This window comes from Canis lupus, chromosome X (assembly GCF_048164855.1).
Source record: "Canis lupus baileyi chromosome X, mCanLup2.hap1, whole genome shotgun sequence".
Lineage (NCBI taxonomy): Eukaryota > Metazoa > Chordata > Mammalia > Carnivora > Canidae > Canis > Canis lupus.
The window spans coordinates 107843124-107856045 of NC_132876.1; the positions used below are offsets into that span (position 1 = coordinate 107843124).

A 12922-nucleotide genomic window follows, 5' to 3' on the forward strand; every position below is an offset into this window, starting at 1 on the left:
GTGATCAAAATTCACTCCTGTATTACATCAAAATATCTTCCAGAATATGAGGCACAATAATCACTTTGCATTAAAATCTAAAGAACATCCCAAATTAAACCAAAGTCCTTTTTAAAAAAGCACTCATTCTAGAAATAGGTCTTTCTTTACTGCTACTCAAAATCAAAAGTAAGCAGAACATCACTCCTTCACATTTTTGCAGAGCAAAAACTACCTGAGTTTAGAGTTACTAAGGGCTCTTTTGCTTTAGAAGGTAACTAAAATGGTCATTTATAAAGAAGATGAGGTTTATGTATACAATGGAATATTACTCAGCCATTAGAAATGACAAATACCCACCATTTGCATCAACATGGATGGAACTGGAAGGTATTATGCTGAGTGAAGTAAGTCAATCGGAGGACAAACATTATATGGTCTCATTCATTTGGGGAATATAAATAATAGTGAAAGGGAATATAAGGGAAGGGAGAAGAAGTGTGTGGGAAATATCAGAAAGGGAGACAGAACATAAAGCCTCCTAACTCTGGGAAACGAACTAGGGGTGGTGGAAGGGGAGGAGGGCAGGGGGTGGGGGTGAATGGGTGACGGGCACTGAGGGGGGCACTTGACGGGATGAGCACTGGGTGTTATTCTGTAAGTTGGCAAATTGAACACCAATAAAAAATAAATTTATTATAAAAAAATAAAATGGCCATTTATTAAGCTCCCACTGAATGCCAGTTTATGGGCTAGATCAATTTCCATTATTCACAACTACCCTACTATAATCCAACAAGGTATGATCCACTTTTACAGACCCTACTATAATTCAACAAGGTATGATCCACTTTTACAGATAAAACAAAAGTGTATCAGAAATATGAAGCAATTTGTCCAAGTTCATACAGGGTGTCAAAAAGCAGAGCCAGGATGATGAACTCAGATATACTTTATATCAAAGCCCACTACACTATTTTGCCATAAAATGTAAGAGTAAATGATATAAAATGTCAACCAAGAGGTGAGTGGGTGGCTCAGATGGTTAAGCATCCAACTCTTGATCTCAGCTCAGGTCTTGATCTCAGTGTTGTGAATTCAAGACTCATGTTGGGCTCCATAGTGGGTGAACGTTTTTCTTTTTTTTTAAAATCTTTTTGGTGAATGTTTTTCTTAAAAAACAAAACAAAACAAATAAAATATCAACCAAGAAGGTAAAGGAGGTACTATTAATACAGATAAAATATAATGAAGCAAAATACAATAGCTATTGTCAGAAAATTTATAGGCCAAATTTCCTTCTATAAATCTGTAATGAAAATTTAAAAATCACCTTTAGGCTATTTTTGAAGAATTTTTAAAAATTCTGCAACCTTTGTTTTTTATTTTTATTTTTTAATATTCACAAATAATATGCTCTAAGAATCTAAACCACAAATACCCATTCAATAAGTCCTAAAAAGGCTCTTCTTTTCTCTCAAGTATTTATCTTGAGTAAATAACTCAATAACCTGCTTAAAACAGGAGAGATTAAATTCAAGCAGGAATATGTTTTAAAAAGAGCAATACTGGCCATTGCTGCTAGAAACATCGGGGTGCAGGTGTCCCGGCGTTTCATTGCATTTGTATCTTTGGGGTAAATCCCCAACAGTGCAATTGCTGGGTCGTAGGGCAGGTATATTTTTAACTGTTTGAGGAACCTCCACACAGTTTTCCAGAGTGGCTGCACCAGTTCACATTCCCACCAACAGTGTAAGAGGGTTCCCTTTTCTCCGCATCCTCTCCAACATTTGTTGTTTCCTGCCTTGTTAATTTTCCCCATTCTCACTGGTGTGAGGTGGTATCTCAAACGAACTAGGGGTGGTAGAAGGGGAGGAGGGCGGGGGGTGGGAGTGAATGGGTGACGGGCACTGGGTGTTATTCTGTATGTTAGTAAATTGAACACCAATAAAAAAAAAAATAAGTCACTAAAAAAAAATAAAATAATAATAAAAAAAATAAAAAGAGCAATATACTTATTATGCTCATTTATATTTTTATTTAAAAATGAACATTTAGAAAATACTTTGCAAATAATTTACTTTTATTGATTTGTATTTAAAATAGTGTAAAGGTAAGAAAAGTGATTGGAAAACACACATACATAATTTAGAGGGAGTTGTCCATCAAAAATAAACACTTTCAATATTGATCTTTGAAGAATATTTTTTCATTTTCTTGAATAAAGACTTAAAAATAAAATAACACTGCTCAAGTTGGCAATTCCAATTCTGGGTATTTATCCAAAGAAAATGTAACACCAATTTGAAGAGATATGTGTACCCCTATGTTCACTGCAGCATTATTTACAATAGCTGAGATAAGGAAGCAAACTAAATGTCTATCCATAGATGAGTAGATAAAGATGTTCTGTGTGTGTGTGTGTATACATACACAATGGAATATTACACCACCATAAAAGAGAATGAAATCTTGCCATATGTAACAACATGGATAGTCCTAGAGGGCATTATGCTAATTGCAATAAGTTAGAGAGAGAAAGACAAATCCTATATGATTTCTCTTATATGTGAAATCTAAAAAATCAAGCAAACAAAAACCAAAACAAAACAGAAATGGACTCATAGATACAGGAAACATACCATTGGTTACCAGAGTGGGGAGAAGTCAGGAAGACAAGCAAAATAAGTAAAGGGGATTAAGAGGTACAAACTTCCAGTTATAAAATAAGTAAGTCATGGGAATATAATGTACAGCATAGGAGATATAGTCAATAATACTGTAATAACTGCACGGTGACAGATGGCAACTAGACTTACTGTGAGGCTCATTTCATCATGCATAGAAATAGCAAATCACTATGCTGCATACTTGAAACTAATAGGATATTTTATGTCAATTACACTTCAATTTTAAAAATAAGAAAAATAATAACAATTCAATTTAAAAAATAAAAGAAATAAAATATATCTGACAGGTAAATGTACTGCATAATGGAACAAATGAATTGTAAGGAAGTCAGACTAACAATTTAAATACAGATATTTATTATAGTAAAGCTCAGAGCAATAGCACAGTTGTTTCTGGTGCTTAGGTTGGGATGTCTGTAAATATTCTTCTTTATAGTTTTCTGTATTTTAAAAAATTAATGAATATTGTTATTTTATAAACTTTAAAAAACCCAAAGTCCTAAAGAATATAAAAACACTAATTCAACAAGATGCATGTTCTCCTATGTTTATTTCAGCATTACTTACAATAGCCAAGATACGGAATCAGCCCAACTGTCCACTGATAGATGAATGGATAAAGAATTAGTGGTATATATATTTACAATTCAATATTACTCAGTCATAAAAACAATTGAAATCTTGCCATTTGCAACAACATGGGTAAAGCTAGAGGATATAACACTAACTGAAATAAGTTAGTCAGAGAAAGACAAATACCATATCATTTCACTCACACATGGAATTTAAGAAAACAAAACGAACACATAAAAAGGGAGACAAACGGACTCTTAAACAGAGAACAAACTGATGGTTACCAGAGGGGAGATAGGTCGGGGGATGGGTGAAATAGGTGATGGAGATTAAGAGTACAAGCATGATGAATACTGAGTAATGTATAGAATTGTTGGATTACTATATTGTACATCTGAAAACAATATAACACTGTATGCTAATTATACTGGATTTTTTAAAGAGTCGTAATATGAACAATGAAGTAAAATTTAAAAATTAAGGTAGAATACTAAATGTGAAATCAAATAGGCAAGATGATAACAGGGATTATCTTTGAGTAGAAGATTACAAGCAGTGTTTTTTTTTCGTTGCTCCAATTTTTCTATAAAGTAGATATTACTTTTGTAATTTTAAAGATATAGAAAAAATTATACTACAAGATGTACTACATATAAACCTTTATACTGATGGTACACATCAATGGAATGAATGCAAATAAAGACCATAAAACCTCTTTCAACATCCAAATAAACTTTCAGTTCTTGATGATGATTCTCTCAGTTAAGATTTTTTGAACAATACATGCTATTTCTTCAAACTTTATAAGGAAGGAAAGTGTTTACTGAGCAGTAGTATTAATAATTACATACCTAAAACAGGATATTTTAAGAAAGGTTTTAGAATTTCCTTTTTCTTTGCAATACTTTTCAGAAGTTAATTTAAACAGTCCCATGTGAAAGACTACTGATCTTTTCCCCTTTTAACCCAACTTTTAGCTGGGAATGGTAAGCTAAAGCAATGTTTCAAACACTATCCAAAAAGCCAGTGATACCCATGGACAGGGAAAATGGATCTAAAAAGGTTGAAAAGGGACACCTGGGTGGCTCAGCAGTTAAGCATCTATCTGCCTTGGCTCAGGGCATGATCCTGAAGTCCTGGGATCAAGTCCCCACATCAGGCTCCCTGCATGAAGCCTGCTTCTCCTCCCTCTGCCTATGTCTCTGCCTCAGTCTGTGTCTCTTGTGAATAAATAAATAAAATCTTAAAAAAAATAAAAATGCTGAAAAATGAGCAAGCTCATTAAGAAAACATTCTAATATATACAATTTAGACAAGACATTTCAGGTAAAAGTATATTACCAGAACCAGAATTTTATCTTTTTTTTTATTTTTTAAATTTTTATTTATTTATGATAGTCACACACACAGAGAGAGAGAGAGAGATAGGCAGAGACACAGGCAGAGGGAGAAGCAGGCTCCATGCACCGGGAGCCTGACGTGGGATTCGATTCCGGGTCTCCAGGATCGCGCCCTGGGCCAAAGGCAGGCGCCAAACCACTGCGCCACCCAGGGATCCCAGAACCAGAATTTTAAAAGGACGTTTTTCCTTCTGGTTTAACATTTCAAAATCTAATCTAAAATGTTTCAGGACCTGTTGAAATTTTCTCTCAGCATGTAATTCAGATTTCACTGTATACGCAGCTAAAGGAAACTAACACTAAATGGAGAAAAAAATTTGTGTATATTCATTATTTAAAACAAAGTTATTCTAATTCTTTTTAACAAGTCTCTTTATTTCTCACTTATTTTATAAATATTACTTTCCTTTTGTTTTCCACTTAACATTTTTTAACCATTTTTAATACATCTAGTTTAATTCTTACAATAGAATTACTTCTGTTTATAGATGGTACAATCAAATGCACATGGTTTATCCAGGGTGAAATGCTCATGAAGCAACAGGGCTAAGCCTCAAGTCTCCCAATACTCACTAGCCGTATCCTGAGTCCCTTGCCCCAAGTATTCTGAATTCTACCAATGCTTCATCTTGCAAACTGATACCTTCATGTCTATTTCTTAACTAGCATAATCATTTTTGTGTTTGAAGTGGAAAATATAAAAATGGCACAGTAGAATAATTTTAGATCAAGCTGCTACCCGTTAGGGCAGGCATCATAGAAATTATTTCAATACTGGCAAGAAATGCATGGGTACCTGTCTCATTTTCCTGATTCAGTTGCTGACAGTGCTCTAAATGAATCTTCAGTTGAGAATTCTTTCCATTTACAATTTTAAAACTAGTTCTCCCTTTTTCTGTAATGTGTTATTACAACCAATCTTATATGGAAAGGAAAGTGTTGGGGGAGGGACCTCTTTAAACCCATCACAACTGTAAATAAGTAAAACAGAGTAGATTAAGTAAATTCCCCCAAATAGAGCTTGTTAAAATAAATTTATATTCTCTTTCTCCTCTAATGTTAGCACCACTTTAAACATGAGTAGCCAATATCAAGAAGCACTTTCCACCTATTTCATAGTACCACCCCTTTGTGTTAAGAAGGGAAAAAAAAGCTATTTGTGACAGTTTATTTTTAGATATTGATCATCTCCTCTTGCTGCAAAGGGAATAAAAATAATTAAAGTTGAGTGAAAAATAATTTGAAGTACAGCATATTTCAAAGCATAACTATCATCATAACTGTTCAGATGAGATTTCTTGAAAGACTGGTAATAAATGCATGCCCTAGATATATTTTTTTAAATCTACACTTTGCTTATTCAAATTGGCCTCTTTTACTGGTAGCTTAAGTTTAATTCCTGTCTTCAGATATTGCATACAATTCTGAGTGAATGCAGTGATTAGTGTATATACAAGGGCTGAATGAGACCATTAGATGGACACTGACTGTAAACTACACCATTTATTTTAAAATATAATAAGTATTTGTCTATGCTGTGCTCTTTTATCAGACAAAGTAGTATTCCTTTAATGTATATAGCATTCATTTTTTTCCGGACAACTCATATTTATTTTAGAAAATTTGGAAAATATAGAGAAGTAGAGTCTAAATGAAATAAAATCACTCATAGTTTCATTATCAAGAAATAAACACTTATTTTATTTCATTATTTTATCCATCAACCTCATTCCTATTGCTATGATAGGTAATAACAGACCAGAACCCAGAAAAACTTGGTGCCAAAGATATGACATCACATAACAGTAGAAAAATAACGGATTATTTCAAAGATGATTTACAGACACTAATACATCAATTAAGTTTCCTCTAAAAGACGTGTTTTGTTAGTATTCTGTATTTGCATAGAAGTTTTTTCAGAAGTTTTGTTCACTTTCATTCTAGCATTGGAAAGTAGTTATGAGGATCAATCCTCTTATTTTAACTCATGAATAAACTATGATGTGAAGTGATAGGTATCTTGGATATTTCTGGGATTCTTTACATAACTAGCAGAAACAGAACTACAGCATTCACACAGGAGATGAAATAAAATGAGTAACAATTCAAGCATTTAATTCCAACTTTTTCTTGAGCATGTGCTAGCCACCAGGAATAGATAATTTGGTCTCAGGTCAATTTATTTTAACAGGTATGTAATGAGCACCTACTATATATGAAAATGAGCAAGACACCGTTTTTGTCTTCAAGGAGTTCATAATCTAATGGAAGTTAGATCATTATTATTCACAGCAGAATATATAACTGACACAGGTGAGATGTGAAATGCTATGTAAAGTAAGTTCAAGGGATTTCTACATCTGCCCACACAGTAAAGAATTACAGCTAGTAAGTCAACAAAGAGGACAAAATGGAATCATAAAAAAATAATAAAAACAGAAAAAAGAAAGAACAAAGAACAAATGGGAAACATAGATGACAAACAGTGAGGTGGTATATTTGATCTCAACCTTATCAATAGTTACATTAAAAATAAATGGTCTAGGTACAAAGATGGTACAAAGAACTGTGGGAAATAGTAACAGTTTCATGAATAAGGCACTTCCTAGAGGCCTTAAAGAATAGAATATAATTTTACCAGGTTGAAATTAGATGTATGGGCATGTTCTGAGGAGAACCCATACCATAAAAAGATGAGACTACAAAATCTATTTTGTAGATTTTCTATTTACAAAATCTATTTTATCAACAATAAATTGTCCACACAAACTAGACTCCAATTAAAATATGTGGGAGTACTGGAAGATAACACTGATATTATGGTAGGACCATACACTTGGAACCTTCTTAAATTCCAAAGAAAGGAGTTTGTAATCAATTTGGAAAATAGAAGAAAATTGCTAAAAGTAACAAAATTAAAGCTGAGCTTTGGGATGACCAGTATGAAAATGACAGATCCTATACTTATAAGTAAATTAAATCAGGATGTCATGAAGATGTTTTATTTTTATTTTTTATTTTTTATTTTTTTAAGATGTATTTTGTTAAGAGAAACTGGTAACTTAACATTTCCTTTAAGGTACAACAGAAAAGGGACACTTGGGTGGCTCAGATGGTTAAGTGTCTGCCTTTGGCTCAGGTCGTGATCCCAGGGTCCTGGGATTGAGTCCCACATCAGGGCTCCATGGAGAGTCTGCCCCTCCCCCTGCTCCTGTGTGCACGCTCTCCCTCTCTGTCTCTCTCAAATAAATAAATAAAATCTTTTTTTAAAAGGGTACAACAGAAAAGACCTAATTAAAGTAGATGAATTAAGATAAATGGTCAGGTGCAAGTTGAGATGGCATGGGCAAGGCAAGAACCAAAACCAGCTAGCTAAAGAGGTTTTGTTCAAAAACATCTTAAAGGTGACACATGGAATAGGACATATGATGGGAAAACGAGAGTGACATAAAAGGAACTGTGACAAATGTTATGAGTTACTGAACCTTAAAAAATAGAAACAAGTAATGTTAGAGCAAAATGTCCTAAGAAGGGTAAGGCATCCTCTTTTAAACAGAGTGTACAGTGGGTGGAGAGTACAGAAGGTCCTTCTACATCTGAGCATATTTGGAGTATTTCAATTATTTGGAGTGTTTTCAATAATTCTGTATGTGGTCAAGTCAGAATATACATAAAGTTCAACTTCTGAATGCATGTCTCTCTATTCTACCTAATGTTTCCTGACCTGTAAACAGAAACACTTAAACCATTAATGCCTTGAAGCAAATTCCTAAGAAGAATGTAGAGCCACAGAGTGCAGCATTTAAAAGTCCTGCTGAGAGCACAAACAAGCCTCTGTGGGCAATATCAGAATGGCAGACGTTCATTGTGAAGTAGTTGTCAATAGCAGGTATTCATGCATACTGGAAACAAAAGCTGAACCACCTGTTACTTAGATGGTAGGTTCTTAAAATAGCAGAATGGGTGGGAGCTAGTCACATCTGACACAAACCATACTTTCACTACCAGACAATCTCTCTACAGGAGACCTTAATTCACTAAAAATCATTTTGGCCATTCTTCTCAATGTAACATTTGAAGGTTAGAATGACAAAGGTATGCTCTGGAGTCTGTGAATTCTAACCTCACTCTATATACTTAAAGTAAAGCTAATTTTCTTTCAAGATCACTTTGTTGATCCCTTTTTGATGTGGGAAAACATCGTATATTAATTAAGAGAAAATGAATACACCTGAGTACTCTTCCTTAGGATTGCCAAGAAAACATCATAATTGTCATTTAGATTTGCAGTCTTGGTTTATAAGGCAACGGAGAATTGGCCAATTACTCAAAAGCAAACTTTAAATAGGCTATCCAGGTCCAGATGTTTGGAGGAGTCTCAAGAATTGAAAAACACCCACTTTCTGTCATAATTATGCTTGTAAATGAAGTTATTTTGCAAGTTGATATCAGATGGATTGCATTCTCATAGAACTGACAATAAATAAGAGTTTCTCATATATACAAAGTTGAAAAATAAACTTTTAATCCTCACATTTAATTCCACCATGTCAACTGTTTTGAGTCTCATGTATAAATAAGAAGCCTAAATAACACACATAATACAGTTATCACTGATCTGGTCATGTAGCACTTAATAATTCTGTATTATTGGGATTGTTTAATATAGATTGCTACTGAGCACATATCTATATTAAAAGGCTATGCAAGGTTATCATACAAATACTGTGTAATATGTATCCCTAAATCAGACAGAATTTCTCTCTCATAGTAAAAAGGAAGAAACTAATAATCTGTTATCCACATCTCAAATCTTTGGTTTAGTTTAATGCCTTTAAAAAATAGAGTTTTAGGAAATAAATCTTTAAGAAACATCATTGATAACAAAGAGCTGTAAGAAAAATAACCCATAGATTATATTATTACTTTTACCCCTGGGCCCTAGAACAATGTAGGAGAACCAGAATCACTTCAAAAACTAGCAAACATGCAGATTCCTGGGCCCTCACACAGTACATTTGGGATGTATACCAATATTCGAATTTCTAACAGGTTTTCATGTGATGATAATGCTACTGGTCCAGAGAGCACACTGGGCTAGCACTGCCCTACAACACAGGTCAGCCAAAGATGGCCCATGGGCCAAAACCAACCTGCAGCTTTTTTTGCAAAACAAGTTTTACAGGCACATAGCAACCCCCATTCATTTACACATTGTCTAAGGCTGCTTTTGCACTCTAACAACAGAGTTGAGTAGTTACAACAGACCCTGATAGCCCACACTACATAGCCTACAAAACCTTAAATACTCACTATCTGACCTTTTACAAAAAGTTTGTTGACCCTTGTCCTAAAATGCCACTCTTCTCCCCATTATCCAGTTGAGATTTTTGAAATTCAGAAGTTAAATTTACTGATATCAAATATAAAGACATGCAATGAGACTGTTAGGGTATCTCAAAACTCATAAAAATGTTCACAATCTCCACCCATGTCTCTGAGTTACAAGGAGTTGCTGACTTTCTCACTGCCATGATATAATCATGATGTGTTCCACAATTAAAAGTCACAAAGTTATTCTCCTTCCTATAATTATCCCTGGTAATAAAGGACAGGGAGCAGAATAAATTAAAACATCAACTTCTCCAATAATCATCGGTATCATCTTATTTTATTGTCTGCTTTCTTTCTGCATCACTGGCTAGGTTAACAAATGCAGGCACCCAAGAAAGCAGTGGCAACAGGCTGACATTGGGGCTTACACAGCATGATGACTGCGGGCTTCAGACTTCTTAGATGTGTTTTGTTATTACATTTAATTAAATATTGTAAAATATGTACTAGTCAATTCACCACTCTAACGTTTCTCCTTATCTTATGCCAGGCTTGATTCAAACATTTATATTAGCTACGGTACTCCTGAAGGCATTTGATTTGGGGATCCCTGGGTTGGATAGTATTGAAAGCAAAAAACCAGGTCATGTAAATAGACCACTGTTAAAAGCTATTACATATATTCTTTCATATGTGCAATATATAAGTGAAACTAATAGTTGTACTAATAAAGAACAGTGTCTTAGAGCAAAAGTTTTAGATTTTTATCTAAATGGGGCAATTTCATTTTGTGAAAGGCAATACAATCTTCCTCACTAAAATGTGAGACTACCAGACTTACGATTTTTTAAAAGATTTATTTCATTTATTTGAGAGAGACAGAGAAGAGAGAGTACACAAGCAGGGGGAGTGGCAGAGAGAGAGGGAGAAGCAGACCCCCTGCTGAGCAGGGAGTCTGACATGGGGCTCCATCCCAGAACCCTGGGATCATAACTTGAGCCAAAGGCAGATGCTTAACCAACTGAGCCACCTAGGTGCCCCAAGACTTATGATCTTATAATGATTTCTCTGGAGGTGGAGTTGACTTTTACATCTTCTGGTAAATAAAATGCTTATTTATTAGGCTACATGAATAGTTTCCCAAACCACATATATGGTTTATTTAGAACCATTTATCTTTGCGTGAGAAACTCCCAAATTAGTATCTTACTGGTTTACTCTTGGTAAAAAGGAATACTCTGCATTGTTAGAATACGAAAAAGATAATAAATTAACAGAAGGAAAGGTTGTCAGCTAATACCTGTTGCACAATTGTTGTCAATTCCAAGCAGAGCTGTATGACATTATTCCTTGTAACTGAATAGTCTGTGACAGCAGCAAATGGTGACCTACAAAGAGAAAAGGAAAATTGTGATTAATAGGAACAAATTTTGAAAAGTTCCCAAATGCAATAGACTTTTAAGTTAAGATCTTGAATAATAGGAAATGAGTTGTTCTTAAGTTTACATAGTGATAAAAAATATTCAGGACATATTTATGAAAAAATTCAGGAAACAGCTTAGAAGGGAATTAAATTAAAAAAACAATGCTTGCTTTGCTTTTTTTTCTTTAAATATTTATTTATTCATATTAGAAAGAGAAAGAGTATGTAGAAGGGAGGAGCAGAGGGAGAAAGAGAATCTCAAGCAGACTGATGTAGGACTTGATCTCATAACCCTGAGATTGCAACCTGAGCTGAAATCAAAACTTGGATGCTTAACTGACTATACCACCTAGGTGCTCCCTGCCAAAATAATGTTTTCTTTTAATCAAATTTCTTTTTTTAGTTCTCAGTATTTATTTGGTATTTATAAGGTCTCTTCCCCACAACTAAAAACAACAAATAAAGTTGAACTTTAGGTAAAGACAAAATTTTAGTTTACTTTCAAATGAGGATTATGAATACAGTATCTTCTTGAAATATAAGTCAGAGCTAGTAATGATAACTAACACTTACTGAGGACTTATGTGCCAGTTACTGTTTTAAATGCTTTACATGTAGCCAATTATCTTCACAAAAACTCTTATGTAGTAGGTACTATTATTCCCATTTTACAGATGAGAATGCTGAGATACAAAAAGGGAAGGGACAGTAATAAGTGGAAACAGGGGTATTCAAACCAAGGATATCTGAACCTACACACCACAGAGTTAAATACTGATACACTGCTTCTATGGACTTACTTAGTAAGTTTTATTTTGTTCTAAACTGCTTATTTATGTCACTTCACATCCTTTTTCAAGTTTAGAACATAAATAATAAATATATTCTGATATAATGTTTATATTTACAAGATTGTTATGTCGACAAATAGCAGCAGTCTTTCTTAGTAGGTGTTTTGTCACCAAACGAATCCACAGTGATTTTCCATTACTTCTTATGGGTTCTCATCTGTGAATGCTCATCAGGTTTTGTAAGACAACACTGATAGGATTTGGGAAGCTCCATTTAATAAAGAGAAAATAAAATCACTAATATGAAAGAAGGTATGAAGGTGAAAATTTAGTCAAATTATTGAATCCTTAGTGCTTTAGACCTTCTATTTGATATCTTTTCAGGGAATTTACTAAGAATGTGTATATATGGAACTGCTTCTTGGTTATAAATAATTGTTTTCTTCTAGGAAACTCTACAACTCAAGCACCTCCCATTCTCACATGGGTCCATCTAAGAGATATCTTTTTTTGGTTATTCTTTTTAAACCTATTTTTCATTTATGTATTTTTGATGTTGGCCATTCTATTAGCTATGTAATTTGAATTTCCCCAAGATATTTTTCTTTTTTTAACAACCTGCTGCTCATAATGACAAGTACACTCTTTAAATCCTATCCTCTGTTTCATCCATCCCTCCACCGACTTAGCTTCTGGTAACCATTAGTTCGTTCCCTAAAGTTAAGAGTCTGT

General features: G+C 33.9%; 1 protein-coding gene across 5 annotated transcripts in view; it reads right to left on the reverse strand.

Moving 5' to 3' along the window:
* The window catches only part of CNKSR2 (connector enhancer of kinase suppressor of Ras 2), a 277033-nt gene that overhangs the window by 179591 nt on the left and 84520 nt on the right, over positions 1 to 12922 (reverse strand). For all 5 annotated transcript variants that reach the window (XM_072818027.1, XM_072818026.1, XM_072818029.1 and 2 more), the window contains exon 4: positions 11277 to 11364. In XM_072818027.1, coding sequence (XP_072674128.1) covers positions 11277 to 11364 — 88 coding nt within the window. The remainder of the gene's footprint in view (positions 1 to 11276; positions 11365 to 12922) is intronic.